Source organism: Ambystoma mexicanum, chromosome 5q (assembly GCF_040938575.1).
Source record: "Ambystoma mexicanum isolate Mex_15411 chromosome 5q, UKY_AmexF1_1, whole genome shotgun sequence".
NCBI lineage: Eukaryota > Metazoa > Chordata > Amphibia > Caudata > Ambystomatidae > Ambystoma > Ambystoma mexicanum.
Genome location: NC_090933.1, coordinates 1,073,337,721 through 1,073,360,320, shown reverse-complemented (window position 1 = coordinate 1,073,360,320; position 22,600 = coordinate 1,073,337,721). Strand labels below are relative to the sequence as shown.

The following is a 22,600-nucleotide window of genomic DNA, read 5'->3' as shown; positions in this document are numbered from 1 at the left end:
CGGTTTGTTCGTATCTGAAATGGCCAAGAGAGAAGAAACCGAAAGTTATTTGTTCGCAAACAACTTTCGGTTTTCTCTCCAAAGGCCATTTCTGATAACCTGCTTCCCCTCCCACCACCATACTTAACATGTGGCAGCACACAACCCTGTGTGCAGCTGACTCGCTGTGTCCCTGCAATGAGTATTCCCTTTAACTTCCGTGATCAGGAACAGGCGCTGCAGGGTCCTTTCCTTTAAAAAAAAAAGAAAATCTTTAAGCGTTAGAGTGCGGGGACACCCCTGCAACCTCTGCTTACATTAAGATGAGCAAGGGTGCGGGCAATGCCCCGCCCCCCTTGTTCACTATAATGCCATTCGAATGGGAGATTTCATCGTAATGTTCGTTTTCGAACCAATGTTCGATCAAAATCTCCCATTCGAAAAAATACATTCTGTCAAATAGGGTAAACCGAAGAATCACTTGCATCATTTTTTCTAAATCACTCTTGCCCTATAAAAAGAACTAATCTTACCCTTAAATGTGGTGTTTGTCCCTTGTTAGTGTTGGGTGTTGTGACACCTATCTAAGAAAGTGGATATAGAAGAAAAACCAATTCCTCACAAATTCTACATCAGTGTTTTACCAGACATTGATTTATGGACCAAGCACAAAACATTGCCTTGTGAAAAAGAACTTAATAAAAACAGTATATTAAAATACTAATCAGAGGGACATAATTTCTTGAAACACAATGCTTTTGAAAAGCAAATTCACTTAGGGTATCTCTATTACTATGAGATATCCTATTTTATTACGATGTTGACCGGTTTCAGCAACATAATTATGGGAGCATTTTGTATCCTATTAGAGGGTCTGTGATGTCTTTGCTTTAAAGTGACGTGTCTATGGGTGTCGTTTGTCATTCTTTTCTTTATTTCTTTATTTTCTGTTCGAAACTACACAGCATACAATAATATGGTTGAGAACTGTGGTTAAAAAATGTATAATAGAAATGGGGGAGGAGCTATGTTGGTGAAGAAGTTAATCCTGCGTAACTGGAAATCTACTGCTTATCTGTCAAAAAACATTTTGTTGGAGGAGATGTACCGTACATGCAATATTGAGAATGTGATCTATTCTGTGCAAAAGAAAAGGCCCACTTTTGATAAGATCTGGAAGGCCTTCTTGAACACGGATTTGACATGATCTTGTATGCAGTTTCGAGATGGCCTTGGTGAAGATAAGAAGACACTCTTGTTTAAATCTATTTGTTAATGATTCCTAGTTCACTCATATGTTTAGTGACTTGGTTGGTTTAAGATATAGTGTGTATTATTTGAGGATTACTGATTACAAATGTTTCCGTCATAGAGTTTTGTATCTGCATTACATGGCATCGGCCTTTGTATGGATTATGGGATGTATTTTCCTTTTCTCTTTCTCTCCCTCCTTCCCTCTGGAGGAGGTTTTCTTTTTTTTCTTTCTCTCCTTCATTAAATGCAAATCCTTAGATTACAAGTGTATGTATATCCTGTATATAATGTTATGTTGTGGTGGTGGCGTGGCTTAATGGCTGCGTGAGAGGAGCTCCTGCAGATCCGTTATTGATTCTGGTGAAAAACAATTGTTTTTGGTGGACATGCACGTCCACAGCACACCTGAAGGGGCACGCACCAAGCGTTAAAACAGCCCGATTGACAGCAAGCCGGAGAAACCGGAGTTGTTGTAAGAAACGAACTGCCTGTGACTGGGGAAAACTCAAGATGGCCGATGGTGAACAAAGGGCCATAAACGGACCGCGACGCTGTAGTGGACCGGGATGGCCAGCACAGCGCAAATCTCCGTTATTGGCCCAAGGTGTGAGGCATCCGGCTCCGGAGTTGCCGGGGGAACTTGTGTGAAGGAGGACCCCGCCGGACCAGTGAGGAAGGCAGCGGCTAGGGACACTGAAAGGAGCAACGGTGGATTTTGGCCTGAATGTGCGGCAGACCGTGGTGAGGACACATCCGAAGCGTAAATGCCTGGTGCCCATCACAGCGACGCACGAACTTGTGGCCCTGGGAAGTGCAGAAACTCCCGCAACCCCCTAGCCCGGGGGGGGGGGGGGTGTGTGGACGGAGCAGGTGGCGTCGCAGCGCTGCAACAGAGGCTGCTGCACCAGAGCCCGATCGGGGCAGTGGCGTGTCGAGCCTGGACCAGAGGTGCCTGGGACCCGTTGCGCCGGAGAGCTTGAGGCCCTGAGGCGCCCAGCGAGGACCTGCGACAGCTTAGCTATTGAACAGACAGAGACACTTTTGGCAAATAGTGCGGATGTGAGCACAGGCCCCTACAGTGTGCGGTATACACGGTGTGGTGCTGTAAAGATGGCTACAGCGGGACCGGGACACTGAGGCAAAAGGCCAGGAAAGAGGGACCCAGATCGCCGGGTGGACTGTGTCGGGGCCGGCGCGGGACAGCCGCGGGAGGTCTGGACGCGGCGGGTCCCGGGAGGTGTTCTAACGGGCTGTGCAGCGATCCGGCGCACCAGAGAGAAACATAGAGCGGCCTGCGGTGGGGGCCTCCCCGAACGCTGCAGGCATTATCGGATAGCCGGAGAGCCTTGACAGTTGTGCCCAGTTGAGCCCCTCGGCAGCATACATCAGAAACAAGTGAAAACACATCCGGCGTGGGTGCATGAGCACAAGCCCCCCACACAGCGTGACATCCACGGCAGCGGAGTAGCTGCAGCTGGCAAACATAGGAGGGAGAAAAGGGAAACCTGAGCGCTTGGGCATGGAGATGGAAGGAGGTGACACCGGGGCCAGAGACATTTAGGTGGAGATAAGGCCCCCATGCAACTAACCAGGTGAAGGAGAGAGACCAATGAGATGCCTGGACAGGGTCCCGGCACTGAAAGACCCCATTACCTATCTAGTGAGGCTGAACAACGCAGCTCACGCCGGGACATATGTAGTACTCAAAAGGGGTACACAGCTTGTGACGGCACTGGATCTTGAGCAGGTGCTAAAGACACCATTGTGGGTCAAATTGCCGGGAGGCCCTGTCAGGTCCCGGCGCAGAAGTGGAACTGGCGAACGCACCTGACCTCCGGTGACTGGCAGAACCACAGCGTAAACCCGTGGAATAACACTGAGCTAGACCTGGTACGTGGGAGGACACAGCCCATTCCAGGAGCACAAAGGGCAGTCGGCACACACCCCCAGTATGGCCGAGGTGGGCCCCACACGCCGGGAAACGCGGCGGGGGCTGGCGGAATAAGACTGAATGGGTGCAGGCACGTGGGAGGTATGGCCCACTCCAGGAGCGCAGCAGGTAGTGGGTGTGTACCACCCAACACGGTAGTAGTGGGCCCCAAATATCAGGAATAGCCCGACACCACGCAGACCCTCATGCGAGAGGTGGCTGGGCTGGCCCACACCTAGTTAGCACAGCACAATGTCCAACAAAGTCGGAAGACTGAAGAGCAAGCAGCCCACGCTGGATGCCTACGCCAAGACATCCCCAGGGGCAGAGGGTGCCAAGAGCAAGGACAAAACTACCACTGTGATGGAGGAGGCTCCGGGCACAATCCAGGTGGTGCTGGCTGTGATTGCGGACCTGGGAGTTGCTTGGGAGACTAAACTGGGCCTGGCTATAAACGAACTGAAAGTGGCACTGGACCTAAAGGTTGGAGCGGTCTAGGAAGATGCGAACTTACTAAGACAAGATGTGAGAATGCTTGCGGAGTGCACCGGAAACCTGGAAAAAGAGATGGCCCCGAACACAGCGGAATGCGCCGCCCAAAGATCGGAACTCCATGCCCTTGTGCAGCGAGTAGGCAACCTGGAAAACAGAGCAGAAGCAGGAGGACGCGCCAGACGCAATAACATCCGCATCGTTGGATTGCCAGAAGGAATGGAAGGGCCTAACCCTACGGAATACGTGGAAACCATGTTACTACAGGAAATAACGGGAGGGGTACTGACCCAGGGGTTTGCTGTTGAAAGGGCGCACAGGGCATTGACGAGGAAGCCGCCCCCGGGAACCCTCCCCAGGTCATTGATTGCAAAGATTCTAAACTACCGGGATCGGGAAAGAATACTTGAATTCTTCCGGAAGGGGGGGAACGATCGAAAGTTGGCCTGCGAAAATAACCGCATATCCGGACTATACCTTGCAGGTACAACGCAGCAGAATGAACTTCGGAGCGGTGAAAAGAAGATTGAGCGAAACAGGTTATAGATATATGTTGCTTTACCCCAGGGGTCCTAGTCCTCGGTACCACGAGAAAGGACCAGACGCGGGTGGGCCTGAGATCCAGGGATGGAGCTGGGCATTTGTTGGGGTTGGGTAGGGAGGGGGGAGGGGAAGAGTTGTGTGCAGTGAGGTATGGGGGGGTAAGAGGGGAGGGGGAAGTTGCTGAGGTTGGGAGGGAAATGAGCCAGGAAACGAGCCATAGGGAACGACATGGGAAGTGGTGGGGAGAAGGAGAACATCAAGCCAATGGAATCGGGTAACCTCAGCGTCGTGACATGGAATGTGCGGGGCCTCAATAGTTACCAAAAACATAATAAAGTAATGATGTACCTAAAGAGGATGAAGATTGATATAGCTCTGCTACAGGAAACCCACCTCACCAAGGAGAAATTGGAGGTGGTTAGGAGAAAATGGAAGGGTAGAGTCACGGGAGCCACATATTCGGCATATGCAAGAGGGGTGGTTACATGGGTGGCACCACATGTGCCGTTCCAGCTTCTCCGATCGACGACAGACCCGGAAGGTAGAATGGTGGTGGTGGCGGGACTCCTGGAAAACAGAGAAGTGAACATCATAAACTTATATGGCCCGAACCACGATACCGCAGCCTATTTTAGGTCTTTATATAGTACAATTAGTCCCCTGTTGGGTGGCACGATATTGTGGGGAGGTGATTTCAATTGCACCCTGAACCCTGGGATAGACAGGTCCGATAGCAAGCTAGCAAAGCCTGCGCCAGCAGCTAGAGTGTTGGGGACACTGTTGACAGACCTCAGACTGCAGGATGTGTGGAGACGTTGCACCCAACGGACAGGCAATACTCGCACTACGCAGCGCCACATGACCTGCATATCAGGCTGGATTATGTGTTCACTGCCGCCGAGATAGCGGAAGAAATGGTGAGCGCAGAATATAAAGCCAGGGTACTTTTGGATCATTTGCCTTTGGTCTTGGAGTGGCGACACCACTCCCCCAGGGCGCGAATCCCGACGTGGAGACTCAGAGCTGAGGCCCTACAGGACCCGGGCTTCCGTGAGGACCTGAGGGAGGCCATCGAGGAATATTTTGACATTAATACTGGCAGCATACGATCCATGGTAACAGTATGGGAGGCATTTAAGGTGGTGGTGCGTGGGGTAGCCATATCAAAATCCAAGGGGCTCCAAGGGGGTATAGAACGAGAATTGCAGGAAACTGAAAGAGAGTCAGAGGACTTGATGCGAAGGGGGGCAGACTACCCGAGAGGACATTGCTAAGATAAGAGATCTACAAAAGGCTAGCAGCGAACTCTGGGACAGACTATGTAAGCTAAATTATAAGAAATACACAGAGAGGCAACATGCGGGGGCAGACAAGCCGGGCAGACTACTGGCCTGGTTATACAAAAATGAGACACCCCGGCTGGTGATTAGAGAAGTCAGGGATGCGGAAAGGCCAGATCTGTAACACCCAGGAAGGAGTAAACGAGGAGTTCCTCATATATTATAAACGCTTGTATGAGGACGCAGGCGGAGATGTGGGTCAAGAAATTCTGGATACAATAGAAGATATAGGGCTGCCCACCTTAGACTATTTAGAACAAGCAGATCTGGAGCCCCCAATCACCTCAGATGAACTGGAGGCGGTGATCCAACACCTGCCCACGTGTAAAGCGCCCGGGTCGGATGGGTTACCCAGCAAAGTCTATAAAGCGTATAAGCAGGAGCTACTCACAGCGGTGCTTGCCAATAGGCTTAAGCGAGTAATTGGCAAATTGATACACCCGGACCAAACGGGCTATGTCCCCGGCAGAAACATTACGGACAACCATAGGAGGCTACACCGTATTATAGATCAAACTGAGAAAGACCCGGGCGAGCTGGCCATTGTGTCGCTGGACGCGGTCAAAGCCTTTGACTCAGTGAGATGGCCATGGTTGATGGCGACCCTGAAAGGGTACGATATAGGGCCGGGGTATATTAGATGGGTCAAGATGTTATATAGATCCCCGATTCTAAGGGTGAAAAAAGGCACTATAATTTCAGACAAGTGGCAACTCAGTAGGGGGACTAGACAGGGATGCCCCTAGTCGCCCATGTTATATATTCTTGCGTTGGAGCCGTTGGTTATTTGCCTTAGGCAACAATACGGAGAGGTGGGGATACGTATGACAGGAAATACACACTTGATATCACTGTACGCAAATGACATGCTCCTCTACCTGCGCTTCCCGGAAGAGAATCTGCAATATGTGATGGATTGCTAAACCGTCCTCTCAGGCAGATCGGTAAACCCCGGGAAGTCCAGCGTGTTCCCCTTGGGGAGGTACAAAAGTATTACACTGGAAAAACTGCCCATTCTGCAGATACCATGGCAGACCAAGACGTTTAGATATCTCGGCATAAACATATTCCACAAGATAGAGGTAGAGCACAAACACAACATGGAGAAAGCTGTCGAAGGTATAAAAAAATAGCATGGTGTTTTGGTCCAGATTACCCCTTGCCATGATGGGAAGAGCAGCGCTGCTCAAAATGGTGGTTTTACCCAGACTGTTGCAGTTATTTGTAAATGTGCCGTTCTTGATCCCCAGACGCTTCTTTGTTAGACTTCATAGCCTGTGCAGGGGCTTCATATGGCACAATTCTAGGAACAGGGTGGCCCTGTGGAATCTAGAAAACTCGTGTGATAAGGGGGGCATAAACCTGCCGAATTTTGAATTGTATTACTTGGCGGGACAGCTATTATATGTAGCTAGGTGGTTGTCCGCAGAGGACTCTGTAGAAGCCAGGCTTTTACAGGGTGACTCTTCCCCATACTTCCTAAAAGAGACAGTGTGGCTGCATAAAACAAAACTGGCGGAAATGGGGAGACTGTTGGTGCTGGGCTGGGAGGTCTGGCGCAGGGCATAGAGAACTGTAGGGGACCCAGACCCGCTCTCTCAGCAGGTCCCGTTGGTGGTGTTATGTGGGGAAGACTACCAACTTATCAAAGGGGTCCGCAGATACTGGAAACCGGTCGGCCTGGCCACCCTTGGAGACATATGGCAGGCGGGGGAGGCATTGGAATTCCAGAGGTTGCTGGAGGAGACAGGGGTGCATAAGGGCCAATATATCACTTACACCAGGATCATGAGACGGGTGAGGGAGAGGTGGCCTGAAACAGTACTTTCAGAAGAACCCGATGCCACCTTAGAAATGATGTACGATGTCTCGGAGGGCGGGCACGAAATATCTCGGATATATGAGCTCTTGAGTGCGAAGGCGGGGAAAGAGCTGCTCCAACTGAGGCTTGAGTGGGAGGGGGAGGTGGGTGAACCCATGACAGAGGGACAATGGGATAGAGCCCAAAAGGTACCATAAGAAGGTGTCCCGGAATGCAAGACTTCAGCAAATCCAGCTATATGTCACCCACAGAGCTTACTTGACCCCCGGCAGAATAGCCAGGTTTGGTGGCTTGGCTATACAGAAATGCCCCAGGTGCAGGGAGGAGGAGGCAGGGCTGTTGCATATGTTCTGGGCTTGCCCAGAGGTGAAGAGATTCGGGGTAGAACTGAAGACGAGAATGGCCAGCTGAGGGGTGGTGCTTGACGTGGGGTCTGCCTGGGCATGTATGCTTGGGAGTTTCCCTAGGACACGTAAACATATTAGCAAGATGAAAGACCTGGCCTATATCTTGGCCAAGCGCAGAATTGCAATGTGCTGGAAAGCGGCCCACCGGCCTAGAGTGGAGATGTGGTGGGCAGACCTCCTGAAATGGGCAGAAGCAGAAACTGCGGTCTGGTATGAAGCAGTCACTAGAGGGGGGGGGGGCAGAGGTAGTCCGCCTGATAGCCTGGAGACAACTGGTGACTTCGATGGAAAACCCCACCAGGTCAATCATGAAACAGAAGTCTGGGATGAGTTCACGATAATTGAGACACCTGAAAATGCTCAGGTAGATGACACGGATACGACGGCTCAAGTTTTTGGGGAGGGAGGGGGGGGGGGGGGGGGAGGACAGAAGAGAGCATTAAATAATGTAATGACTTAACATTGATCATGTGCGTCCTAAATGGTTGTAATGTTGGGAGTGTTGTTCGTTTAAAATAATAAAATTTGATCCAAAAAAAAATTTTTTATGTTGTGGTGTGGTATTGTAATTTGTTATGGTGTAATAAAGTGACTTAAAAAATAATAGAAATGGGGGTAAGAAACTTCCCACTCCAGCAATGATTACTTGATATGTTTGCTATTTAGAAAGAAAAGGTATTTGGAAAACTTCCTGGTTGTTGCCTAATGTATTGATAACTATGTTCTAAATGTGCCAATTCTCATTCAAGTGGTCACTCTCCTTACCTTTAACTGGGTGTAATTAATTCTGCTTTTGCCGCAACGGTAGAACAACCTGTTGTTCCGCTGCAGGTGCCATTAAAAAGCACTCTACGACATAGCATCTTGTGTGTTTGCCAGGGCAGGTGCTATGTTGGGGTGTTAGCCAAGCGCCTCTCAAGCTGTAAGGATTACAGTGAGGCCAAAATAAACATTATTATTTGTTAATGTCTTACTGCCCCGATTGCTTCATGTCACAAACCTTCCATCTTCTCTGCCGTCGGGACAGAAGTCCTGCCTTTTGCGGGACCACAACAATGTCATTTTATAGTGTTTTAGTATCGCGTTAACACAAGTCATCACCTTTCATTATGTTATCGCCCACCTGGTCGTATGGGAGTATGAATGGAATCACATAGGACTACATGTGGTATGGCTGGTGGATTTAATATCTACCTTATTGGGTACTAAATGCCCACTCTTTGTTCTTCGTTATGCATTTCCCATGAGGGGCTCCATCTTTACTTCTGTTTGATTGCTTATATTTACATACTGTTTCTAAAAGACTCAAATGATAACCATGATTGGAGTACAAGTATATAACAAATGTTTTTCCAGAAAGTCTTTTTCAAAATGTTTTTTTGCGTTGTTAGCTGTTCACATGGGATAGCATAATTCATTCGATTCTTATCAGTGCTGAGTCTAAAAATCTAACTCTGTTCGCTCGAGTATGGCACTGATATCCCCACCTCAAATGGTTATTAGATTTTTTCTAACACTGTCCATTTAAAGTTGTTTTCATTGTGTCTTTCTTTGAAGAAGTGTCCAGCCTTGGGTGCATGTTCTTTTTTAGTTCTTATGCGTGATTTGTGTTCACTTATTCTTTATTTGACTGGTCTGTAGCATGCCAATGTCCCAAAGTCCACAGTGACTGGTGATGACATGAATAACATTGTTCGAATTGTAATTGGTCAGATTTATTTGTACCCATGGTGTAGGCCACCCTATGTCTACTGTTGTACTCCAACATGTTTGCTCACACATTGAGCATGGGCCACGAGGACTTGTGGCTCAGGGGGAGAGACAACAGTGTCGTTTGGTCGTCTTCTCCCATGGATCCTATGGATCTGGCTTGGTGGGAGTGTACAAGGACATCGCTCAAATTATTGTGTCGTTTCATCCCGATTTTCTGTTTGCTTATTTCAACTTTTCCCACATTCAAAATGGGCAATAATTTTTTTTTATTTTGTTGAACAAAGTGAATAACTCAACACTGCTGTTATCACATCTTGTAAATAGTTTATTTTTGGGTGTTGTTGTAACGTTATCTCTCATGGGATCGTTTTTGCTCTTTTTTAAGCTTGCAGTAGGAGTTCTTTTGGATAATCCCTTGAGATCAATTGTGAAGTAAGGTTTTTAACTTGTATATCAAATTCATCACAGTTTGAACAGTTCCGTCTGTACGCGGTACTGGCCGAAGGTGTAAGTTGTCTCCAAGATTTTGAGCATGGTAACTAGCATACAATAATAGTGCATCCCTATCTGTCGATTTGTGGAATTAATAGTCTCGACTTTAATTGTCAGATCAAGGAACTGTATGTGTGTTTTACTAAAATGTCCTTAAAATTCAGATACCCATTTTGTAAGTTGAGCCACGTGCAAAACTGTTCAAACTGGAGTTCTGCGCCCCTTGGAATATAACAAAAACGTCATGAATTGAATGTACCCATATTTTAATTTCGCCAAGCGGGTTGTCCATCTCATAGATGTGTTTGTTTTCAAACTGATCCTCAAAGTTAACATTTTTTGTCAAAGCCAGTTCGGCTGGTTGTAAGATCAAGAAAGTTGGAAACTGCAAGTCTGTGCACAGCTCCGCCAATATCTTTGCACTACTAGTAATGTTTCTTGTGAAATTATGGTGTAGAGAGACTCAATGTCAAATGCTGCCAATAACTGTGTTTCTGAGTCAAAAGACATATTACTAACCAGATTAAGCACTGCAGTTGAATATTTATTATAAGACTTCCTCTGTGGAACTTCCTTTTTCAGAATGAAGTCCACAACCTATTTCAGACACAATCGGTCGATCTTGTGGTGAAAAGACATTTGTGAATTTTACGCAACTATAGACTCCGTCACATGCCATAACTCAAAGCAACCCTGTACATCTCAACTGCAGCATTACTATGCTATCGGGTAAAAGTACTGGATAGACTTCCATGCCAAAAAATGCACTCTACAATTATTGCATAAAATGTTGCAATATATGCCAGTTTCTGTCAACTTTATGTGATCATAGCCGAACATAAGTAAACCGTGCAGTGTAATATGGACTGTTCCGCTATTGCTCTTTGAAGAGTGCGTTTACCACTTTACAAATGCCACTTAACAAGTTGTCAAATTGTTCAGTATTCCAGTGCCATTTCAAGCGGACTTAGAGTGAGACCTGTGTTCTTTAGCATACTGATGACATTGCAGACTGTTCTTCTAGATCATGGTAACTATGTTTCTCTCCAGATGTTTTGGACTTCAAAATCCCATGTTCCATGGAGTGAATAATCAGTGATGAAAAATAATGGGAGTTGTAGACCAAAACATCTGTAGGGCCACATAGTGAGTAACCATGACCAATATGAGGTTGCCCAACATCCTTAGAGACACAATGAACAAAACAGCGGAAAGAACATATGCTTGCACGATTAGATAAAGGACAGTGCCCACTGGGTCCACTTAGTCAAACGTAGCCATGCGCATCTCTTGGGTCGTGACCTGAAGGAAAAAAAAGATTAATTCAGAAATCGTTTCCCCAATCTCATCCTTGTTTCGAAGGTGGGGTAACAATCCCCCATGGTGAATGGTGTCAAAATGTGCTGTCAGTCCAACATGGCGAGGAATGGAATACAGCTTCTGTGCAGGGAGCTCAACAAATTATTTGACACTGAAACCAAAGGGGCCTTGGAGGTGTGACTGGTTCTTAATCCAGAATGTGAATGAGCGAAGGGGGCAGACTCTTCCAAGAATTTCTCCAGATGGGAAAATACTACTTCCTCCAAAACCTTCTCAAAAAGGGAAGGCTGGCGATAGGGCGTTCGCAAGAGCGTCAAAAGCTCAGCATGTCTTTTTAAGGAGGTTCTTTCTGGGTAGTGCCAGGACCAACTCTCACAAAGAGACATGTGGATAAATCAGGGTTTTCAAAGGTTTGAGTATGTTGAAATGCAAACTTTTCAAAAAAATGACTTGACTAACAAAATATGGTTTCTGTAACTTCAGTTCTTACGGAAAATATTATTGCAGCGATTTCCGATCGGTGGCGTGCTCTACATACATTATTAAGAAACAGTGAATGTGTCAAATTAAAAGGGAGGTAAATTATCAGCAGTTCACACTACCTATTTCCTGTTGGCAATGAGGGGCTTCTATGCTTTGTCTAATTATAATCCTATGTCTTCTGTGAGCAACCCAAGTAAGTACTGTAAACAGATCTTAAACAGACCTTAGAGAATGGTGCTATAAACAAGCTTATGTGATAATAATACAATTTGGGATCTAGTGTCATAATGCAAATTGGCTTGCAGAAAAGAGCATGAAAGTATTTCAGAGCATTCCGTCGGTAAACTATTACATAACTATTAAGTTACATGCATACTAAATGATGCAGTAAATTATACAGTAAATTGCCATTTGGAATTGAAATAAAGTGATCCAGTAGTATTAAATTAAGGCCTGAACTGAAATGTTTTATTTTGTCCAGTGAAGCGTTCTCTTTAGACTCTTTCTAGGGCAGATTTTATTTCGCTGTGCAAAAAAAAAAAAATACCTGTATTTCGTTGGATATTCCCCGAATCCTTTCAGCAAAGCTTGTAGACGATTTTTATTTAATCCATCAGGTAATTCATTCTACAACACAAACGGCTAAAATCAATATCAGAAGGTATGTATTTATAAACAGAAATGAACATTTTAAAAAAATACAACAAAGCTTATACCATTATCAGGTTCACAACATGGCAGAATTCAGGAGCGCAAGACAAAGTAACGGTACATGAGAAGCCGACATAGCTCCATAAATGTGAATGGAAAAGGACTACCAGGAACCTGTGTCTGCTTATTTCTAATACTTTTGGAGTAACATCGATTCCATTTTGAAGAGAGCATGATTTGTGCTCTCAATACAATTACTCAGAAAGTGGTATTGACTACCTTTCCTAAATCTATTAATTATTGTTTACCCAAAGCTGCATTCAATAGCAGTCATATGCATTTACAATTCTCTGTATGAATCTCATCCCAAGCTTCTTGTCAAGAGGAAACAAGCCTGGAACATGTACCCTGTTCTACAGTATTTATAGCTCCAAAGATATCTAAATAAGCCAATCAAACAAAAAGTGCGCAGATTTCGACATTGTATCTCTTGATGTAGACCTTAAACTATAAGGCCACCGGTGGAATAATTTATCTTCATCGTTCCACAAATTCATCCGTTCTGCAGATGTAACTGGTCTATTTTAGGCAGAGCAGAAATAGGGACTTATTCTTTCTGCTGGTAAACCCTGCCATATAACTCTAACATTGCCCTAGCTTGTGGTATTACCAACTCATGCTGCCTGGAAACTAACCACTAAGCCTTGCCAGTGAGATGCTCTCCAAAACTCTTCTCACCACAAACTCTAAACCGCCCTCTGGTCTTATAAGTTCCAAATACATGACTTTGCACTGCATTAGTCTACACTGAATCGAAACTGGCACATTTCAGACTATGCTTCACATTTTCTGACAGCATTTCCTTTACTCCTACTCGAAAGAAATGCTCACCGAAACTATTCACTGTACCTCCACCCATCACCCTTCCCACCTGCAGAGAGCATGATTCACTAACACTTCTTGTTTCAAGAGGTCGATTCCTAAACCACGCCAACACTTTGTGATACACAGTGAGGTTGCTTAGATGCTCCATCAATATTACCTTGCTCCTAACACGAGAGAAAATGATTTACTTAAATCAGGGGACACCAAATCTATTGATCTTGATTTGTAAAGATGTGTAAATGTTCAAGAGTCCCACATTCAAAAACTGTACATGACATGACTTTTTCATAAATGTTTCGCTCAACTTTGTTGTGAATTTCCGTGCCACTGAAGTCAGACTTTACTAACCTATAGCATTATGTACATACCAGTGTAAGAGCCTGTGTACACAGGCCAAAGTGTAGGTTTGCATTGAAACAGTATGAACACTACATATCCTAAGGCAACAGATCCCTGCAGCTATGACATTCAACTGACCTTTTATTATAGTTAGATAGATTGATCGATAAATGTGGAGAAAAGGTGGACAAAGAAGCCAAGGAAATTAATGTCAATGAAAACAAACCTGTACAGAAAATGTGACAGCATGATTAAAACTTTAACTCAGGAGAGTGCTTAATAAGCAACATATCAAGCATTAATTTTAATTGTGAAGTATTTCACCTCATGTTGTCAATTGCAGAGAGACATTCTTTGTTTCTGTATTGCTTTTCTTTTGCTCTCCAGCAGCTGTCTATCCCATAACTCGGTCTATCAGTGCAGCTGTCAGTTGCACAGACTAAGGTAAAGCGGCTGCAGGTGTGAATGCACACTATACTGCGTGTATGAAGGGCAGAGGAGGAATTTGCAAAAGCAACTATTAAAAAAGGGGGCGTGGCTTGGGCAGCCATGGAGTAGGACGTGCTTCCTGAGCAGCTCCGGAGGATCCGACAAATGATCCGTGAAAACTACCTACAAAAACGCTCTATTGGGTCCAGGACTGACAGCACATGCATGGGACAGTGTGCTCTGCACACTGTATAAAGATCGAGTGAATCGTGTGTGGAATTCTGGAGGAATTGCTCGGCGGAGACGGCTGCTGCTTGATACATTGAAACGAAACTGAAGCACCCGGAGCGGCAGAATAGAGCTGGCAGCCGTGGGGAAAGAATGAGGATGGCGAGCGGAGGCGAAGCGGAACCCCCGCGGCGGTAAGCCGTGTGTTTGCCATTGTGTCACGTCGGCCTCCGACGTGGGCCATACCGACGGCGTGCCGACCCGGAAGGCAAGTGTCTGGGGACAGCGGGGGTGCAAGGCGAGGGGCTGGCACACAGCGCTGTGCAGTCCCTGTTCGCACGCAGCGGGAGCCCAGGCAGCGCACTGCTAAATGTGCGAGCGGAGCAATCCCGTGAGGAATCAGACTGGGAACACCGGGACACAGCCGCTGGAACAGATGGGCCGCGCTACGATAGACATATGAAGTGCTCGCCCGGCACTGACTAATAAGCAGAAAGCCGCGGTAAGAGGCGGCGGATGGTGCACGGCGGCTGCTTGAAGAGTACTACAGTGGCTGATAAGGGTGGAAAGGACAACCGGCAGTAATGTCCACTGGAAAACACAGGGGACAAACACTAAACTGGTCTTATTGAAGGGCTATTGTGCTCCTGGCAGCAGAGAACACTATAATAAAGGGAGCTGTTGGTACTATGGAGGGCTACAAGATGTAGTTGTCCCCTGAGAAGCCAAGGAGTGAACAGTGGACGCCGCCACATAGAAGCATGACGTGGAGGGCGAGCTCAAGTGGATGGGAACGCAGACAAGTGATGCGCAGACTACGTGGAGCCTGGAAGCTAGGTGGTCACATCAATGGAAAGCGGGGTCTCTAGGACACGTTGAGACACTCTTAAACGTGGGAGGGCACAACCCATTCTGAGTAAGGGCCCAGCAGACATAAGCTAACGCCGGGGCTCCTCTGGGATAATCGCCCCACGGTTGGAGAGGCACACAACACTGAATCGATACAGAGAAGCAGGACTGACACACCCGGTTCGGACAAACTCGGGCGCATAATGGAGGCCGCAGGATAACGGCGCGAGGGGCTGTGAGCAAGAACAAGAATAAGCAATCCACAATGGATATTTTCGCCAAAACGCAACAATCTCCTGCGGCCATCGCGCCCAAAGGCTCGATAGCACCAGCAGAGGGCACCACAGCAACTGAAAACCATCAGATACTAGTGGCCATCACAGAGCTGAAAGACTCATGGAGGATAGCGATGTCAGACCTGCGCACTTCCCTGGAAGCTAAAATAGACACAGTAGGCATAGAAGTCACCCTGCTGAGGCAAGATGTCAGGGGACTGGCGGAACGAACGAGCAGCCTGGAAAGGGCGGTGAAAACCAACACGGACACCAGCACCAACAACACAAAGGAGATCCATGTACTTAAACAACAGGTAGCTAACCTGGAGTCTCGGGCGGAGGAAGCGGAAGGGAGAGCAAGAAGGAACAATATCTGCGTGTTAGGCTTGCCGGAGGGAGAGTAAGGACAGGATCCGACAGACTACGTTGAGAACCTACTCTTACAAGCAATAGGGGCTGAAAAACTCTCGCAGGGATTTGCAGTGGAGCGCGCACACAGAGCCCTTATGAGGAAGCCGAGGCCAAGGGCCCCTCCCCGGGCGATAATCGCCAAAATATTGAACTATAAAGATCGCGAGAAGGGGGGCGTGGCCAGCACGCATGGAGTGAGGACTGCTCTCCACGAAGCTCCTGCCCATGATCCTGAAGCGCGATCAATCGCGGCCGAAATAATGCACTTTTGACGCTGAAACTCAGCTGAGCCACAGATGAACCACCTCTGGGGGACCGGCGAAAATACCGGAGAAAATCGGAGCGGGTAACACCGAGAACGAAGCGTCCCGAAACTCCCCCCAAGACGTCCAAGATGGCGGCCGGACCATGGGACCCACGACGCTACGGCCTGCCGAGAGCGTAGAATCGAAGGGCGGACTGCGGCCATAACCACACTCCTCCACCAAGCACAGGAAGCGGACGATTGTCTGCATCGCCCCGAGGAGAAGGAGGAGGGAGAAAGCGGAGAACCCTGCGACAGCCAGAGAGCGAGGGGACCCGGCACCGCCGCTAGCTGTCCCTGCCCGCCCGCCGGCGAGAGCACACGCGGAAGCAACACACCCGAGCATCGGTGTGGGCCCCAGCTGGAAACCCACGGATCACCCAGCCCGGGTCAAGGCCCGGACCAGGAGAGGCAACCGCATCCCCGACCAGCACACCAGAAGTAAGTGCCTGCCATTACGAGCGGATACACGGCCACCCACCGGCGGGGGCCGTCGACCGTCCCATCAACTGCAGGGTGCGGCGGCGACCAACGCTCGGAACTGCTTCACACCACCTAACCCCGGGGGGAGCTATCATTCACCCAGCTACCCGAACTGCAAGCCCACGGACAATCCGCTGAGGGTCGCGCCGCGGGGGGCGCCACGGACGGCCGATGACGCGGTTATAGCGGGACTGTGGAACCATCTAACCACCCCCCACGGCCAACGGGGGTGAACACGAGCACCAAGCCAGGGTGTGACTCAGCTCTGAAACGATCCCCAGAGGAGAGATCCTCATAACTCAACGGGGCCACTATCCATAAACTGGCACCGGTAAAACCAGAACCATCAGGCGGTGTAATGTCTCCTCCCAAAGGCAGATCAAAAAACATAACGATGGACGCATTTACTACCCCCAAACCGAAACAACAGATATCACACGCGGAGAACAACATGGCCGAGGCGCCAACACCGACGGCAGACCCTCGTGACTCACAGATCCTTCAGGCAATCGCGGCACTGAGAACAACGGTAGAGGACATGAGGGGGGAGATAATATCAGACCTCCAATTAATAAGGCAAGATGCCCGAAACCTGGCTGAAAGAGTCACCGCCACAGAAGCCACCACACGTGAGACCTCAGAGGCGACGCAGGGACTACAAGCGAAGGTCAAAGCGCTAGAAACAACGGTGGCAAGACTAGAAGCAAGATCCGAGGAAGCAGAGGGCCGGGCACGACGGAACAACGTTCGAATCTTGGGAATTCCGGAGGGCATGGAGGGCTCAGACCCCACAGAATTCATAGAATCATTGCTACTACAGGAAATTGGGGCAGGCAACCTCACCCAGGGGTTCTCCGTGGAACGTGCCCACAGATCTCTCCAGAAACGCCCACCCCCAGGGTCTTACCCGAGACCTATGATTGCAAAAATTTTGAATTTCAGGGACCGAGAAACTATACTGAGGTTCTCCAGAGAAGGGGGAGAGATTAAAAGAAACGATGCATTAGTAGTCATGTACCCTGATTACACGCCGGTGGTGCAGCGAGCAAGAAATTCCTTTGTACCCATAAAGGCCAGACTACGCAAACTAAATCTTAAATACATGCTGCTGTACCCAGCAAGACTTAAAATAATACACAAAGGGAAGGCGATCTTCTTGGAAACCCCGGACGCGGCAAACTTATGGCTCGAACATAATAACCTAGCGGAAGACACAGAGGAACAGGCGAAAAGCAGCAAAAGCTGACTCCGCAAGAGTCCAATGCAAGCGAAATAGAACGTAATGATTGAACCCAGATCCGCATCAAGGAAACAGAAAGATTGGGCAGGAAGCAGGAGCCCCAATCACAAGACAGCTGCTGAACCCCCCCAACAGACAAGGTGTAGTCAACGCAGCTACACACCGCCCGAACCTGAAGACCTGGAGAGGTATGGAAGGCTTGGGAGCCCCCGAGCGTTGTGAGTTTGAAACAACTGCTGGGGGCAGTTTCTTCTTGTTGTTTTGTAATGTTAATCCATTCCCCGGAATGGTAGTTGAAGTAGTTAGTCAGTCTCCAAATGAAGAAGCACAACTGGAGGGCCAGGGGGCCAGAACGGTGGCTGGGAGGGGCAGAAGTCCACGAGCAAGGGTTGACCTTGAGGCCCCAGATGAGAACGCAGACACACCAGCGAGAAGCAAGACCCTCCCGCACCTCCAACATAACCCAGATGGCAACGCACATTAAGATACTGACCTGGAACGTAAGGGGCCTGGGCACCTACCTTCGCAGAAATAGAATCAAATCCTACCTAAGCAGGAAGAAAGTGGACATAGCCCTGATACAAGAGACACACTGTGACAAGGATGCAAACGCAAAGCTTGATGAGTACTGGGGGGGACAGGGCTTCGGAGCACCTTACTCTAAATACGCCAGAGGGGTTTACACTTGGATCAACCCACGAACACCAATCCACCTGCATAAAACGGAAATAGACCCAGAGGGCAGATACCTCATAATATGGGGCACCCTTGAGCACAAAGAGATTTGCATAGTTAACTCCTACTTCCCCAAAACAACATCCCCAACCACCTGAAAACACTGGGTTCCAAGATGGTGCAGTACAGGGAGGGCCTCTTTTTGTGGGGAGGCGACTTTAACTGTGTTCATGACCCAGAACTGGACAGATCCTGGTCCCCACAGAAGGGTCCCTCCGCAGCCACTCTATCCCTAGTCACTTTATTAAAGGAACTGGATCTGACCGACACGTGGAGGGAATTACACCCAGTCGAAAGGGCCTACTCATACTACTCATCACCCCACAAACTCCACACCAGGCTTGATTACTTCTTCATAAGCAGAGAACACCTACCCCAAGTAAGTGATACGCAATACCTAGGGAGGACTATCTCCGATCACTCCCCCCTACTGCTAGACTGGCGACACAATAGCCCCAGACCACCCATCCCCATGTGGAGAATGCCCACCGAGGCCCTAATAGATCCAGCTTTCAGGGAGGAACTACATGAAGTTATAGAGAACTACATAACTGAAAACTCAGGTAGCGTCGAACATGCCAGGACATTATGGGACGCCCTAAAAGTAGTTACGAGAGGGGAAGTTATAGCGAAAGCCGGAGGAATCAGGAGAACCCTAAAAACCGCCCTTGAACAGAAAGAATGTGAGATATTATCACTTGAATCCACGCCAGTGGATACCCCCGGGAGGGAGAATGACCTCAGAACTCTTAGGGAGGACTGCTCAGGGGCATGGGACAGACTAGCCAAATTTGATTTCATAACCAGAACAAACAGAACACACTCAGAAGCGGACAAACCTGGCCGGCTACTAGCCTGGCTTTGTAAAAGAGAGCACCCTAAACACATAACCACGACACTACAGGATGAACATGGTGCAGTGCATGGTACCCAACAGGGCATCAACGATGCCTTCAAAGCTTACTATGCCAGACTATACTCCCATACAGAAAAAGTCCCGCAAGAACAAATCTTGGACACCATAGAAGAAATAGGGCTACCCAGACTATCGCCAACACGATCCGAGACCCTAGACTCTGACATCACACAAGAGGACATATCAGAAGCCATTCGCTCCCTAGCCACATGTAAAACCCCGGGGACAGATGGGCTCCCCCCGAGTTTTATAAAGCATTTGAACCTTCCCTGACCCCCCTACTACACCAGGTCTTCTTAGAAGCCTACGAAGAAGCCATCCTACCAGACAGCATGAGAGAAACCCTGGTGATACCAATGCTCAAGCCCGATAAACCTCCCGATAAATGCGACTCCTACCGACCGCTCGCTATGCTGAATTATGACGTCAAAATATTGACAACGGTCCTAGCAAACCGACTCTCCAAAGTGATTGGAGACGTCATACACATAGACCAGAATGGTTTTATACCCGGCCGAAGCACGTCCTTGAACTTGCGAAGGCTCCAACATATCATAGCCCAAACCAACGCATGTGACGAACAACTAGCACTACTGTCTCTAGATGCCATTAAGGCGTTTGACTCCATATACTGGGAGTGGCTCATAGCGGTTATGGAGGGATTTGGAATTGGCCAAAGGTTCATCAGATGGGTTAAGATCCTATACAATAATCCGAGGGCTAGGCTCAAAACTGGGAAATACGTGTCGGAAGCCTGGGACATCCAAAGGGGCACTAGGCAGGGCTGCCCACTCTCTCCCATGCTTTACGTTCTGGGACTAGAACCCATAGCAATTTACCTTAGAAACCAGTTCTTTGATGCAGGGATCAGGCTGGCAGGAATAGACCACATCATCTCATTATATGCCGACGACGTCCTGATATACGTAAACAACCCCCACAAAAATGTCCCGACAATATTGGACGTCCTTGACAACTATGCCAAATACTCTGGCATTAAGTTTAGCAAAACTAAATCCTGCTTGTTCCCACTAGCAGGATTAAAAAATAGAAGCACTGATGAACTCCCCAAGGTGGGCGTCGAGTGGCGGACGACGGCTTTCCGTTACCTTGGGATCCAAGTAATGCATACCCCGGAGCTGATGCATGAGCATAACACGAAGGCAGCGGTTCCCATACTTAGGAAATCCATAAAATTCTGGGCAAAGCTTCCATTGTCTATGCTAGGCAGGGCCTCAATAGTTAAAATGATCATCCTCCCCAGATTCCTGTACGGATTTCAAAACGTGCACTTCTACATTACAAAACCCTTTTTCCAACTCCTTGACGCGATAATCAGGGAATTTCTGTGGGGAAACGGCAGACACCGGGTGGCCTTATCTACGCTGGTCCTGCCGTATGAGCAGGGCGGAATTCAACTACCAAACTTAGAAAAATACTACCTGGCGGCCCAACTGAGCCATGTATCCAAATGGCTAGCAGACGATGTCACTTCCGAGTCCCCTCTGCTGCAAGGGCTGATAAAGCCGCTTCGGCTGAAAGAATTGATCTGGGCCCCTAAAAACCTTATGTGCAAACCACCATTCCTGGCAGACCTAGGCAAGAGAATATGGCACAGAGCTATGATGATCCAGCATCTGAAACAACCATACTACCAAGAAGTGCCGATATTGGCTGGCCTGGGCGAAACACACGTTAACTTGAACAACATCAGATCGTGGGAAAGGAAAGGGCTATACACCTGGGGCGACCTCTACATGGACGGCATATTTAGAGAATTTGCCGAAATACGGGAGATGGAGGATATCCACGCCGGACAATTCTTGTGGTACCAAAAGCTCCGGAACATAGCCCGATCTAGATGGGCCACCTGGCCCGAGGAACCGGAGGCAGATCCCTTTCTGACATTGATATACAACCTGAACGATGGCGGGAAGGTAGTATCGCAGTTATACAGCATCATGCGCAACATCCCCAACCCTCGAAGCGAAGCAATGAGGGCCCGCTGGCAAATGGACATGAGGCAGGAAATGTCCGACAACGAATGGCTCAGGGCACTGTCGTTCCCGAAGGAAGTGTCAAGGAACCAGAGATTCCGATTAATACAAATCAATGTGCTCTACCGCACCTACCTGACTCCAAGAAAACTAGCAAAGTTTAATAAGACCAACCAAGCACAGTGTAACTGGTGCGGGACGGAAGGAGCAGATCTGATCCATATGCTATGGAACTGCGTTAAGACACAAACTCTCTGGGCAAAAGTGAAGCAGACTTGCGAAGTAGCTGAAGTCACGAGATACAAATGGACCCCAGCGGAATGTCTCCTGGGTAGCTACCCCAGGCTAGCCAAACTTAAACATGCTGTGAAATTGATGGACCTGTTGTGTATAACAGCCAAGAGGACCATCGCCATGGCATGGAAAAAACCTGCGGGTCCGAGCTGTAAAGCCTGGCGCATCGAACTAGAAAGGTGGGCAAATGCTGAAACCAAAGCCTGGGAGGACAGCATAGCCAGATCCACCGAAGAATCAAGCACGGCACTGGAGGCATGGAAAGACACTATGGCTAAAATATTTCGATCCTCCGATGATAAACCCCCTTGAATAATGAACTCGAACACCCTACCGACCCACTGAAACGAATAAACATTGGAATACGGCCCCCCGTCAACCAGGCCATCCCAGAAGGATTCCCGATGGCCCCCCCAAAGCCGTGCCAACCGCCCATCCCCCCCTCCGAAGACGGACTAACCTCCAGCTAACCCCCATAAGGAGACAGTTAATGTTTATATGTTGTATTAATGTTGTTAACTTTTGTGAATGCAATGGCATGTTACCTGCAAGTAAGTCAGTCAGCCTGAGCTAAAGGCCTGACCAATGAAAATGTGTAATGCATATAACCACAAATGCCAATAAACAAATTTTAAAAATAAAATAAAGATCGCGAGAAGATACTGGAGTACTTCCGAAAAGGTGGAACAATCGAAAGGGCTTCAAGCACCATCTCGGCGTATCCGGACTACACAATGTTGGTCCAGAGGCAACAGTACAGCTATGTGGCAATCAAAAGGAGGCTACGCG

The 22,600-nt window shown here is 48.2% G+C and overlaps 1 protein-coding gene across 2 annotated transcripts in view; it reads right to left on the bottom strand.

Moving 5' to 3' along the window:
- Positions 1-22,600, bottom strand: part of TBC1D31 (TBC1 domain family member 31) — a 1,687,314-nt gene that overhangs the window by 883,962 nt on the left and 780,752 nt on the right. For both annotated transcript variants that reach the window (XM_069621570.1, XM_069621571.1), the window contains exon 9: positions 12,323-12,402. In XM_069621570.1, coding sequence (XP_069477671.1) covers positions 12,323-12,402 — 80 coding nt within the window. The remainder of the gene's footprint in view (positions 1-12,322; positions 12,403-22,600) is intronic.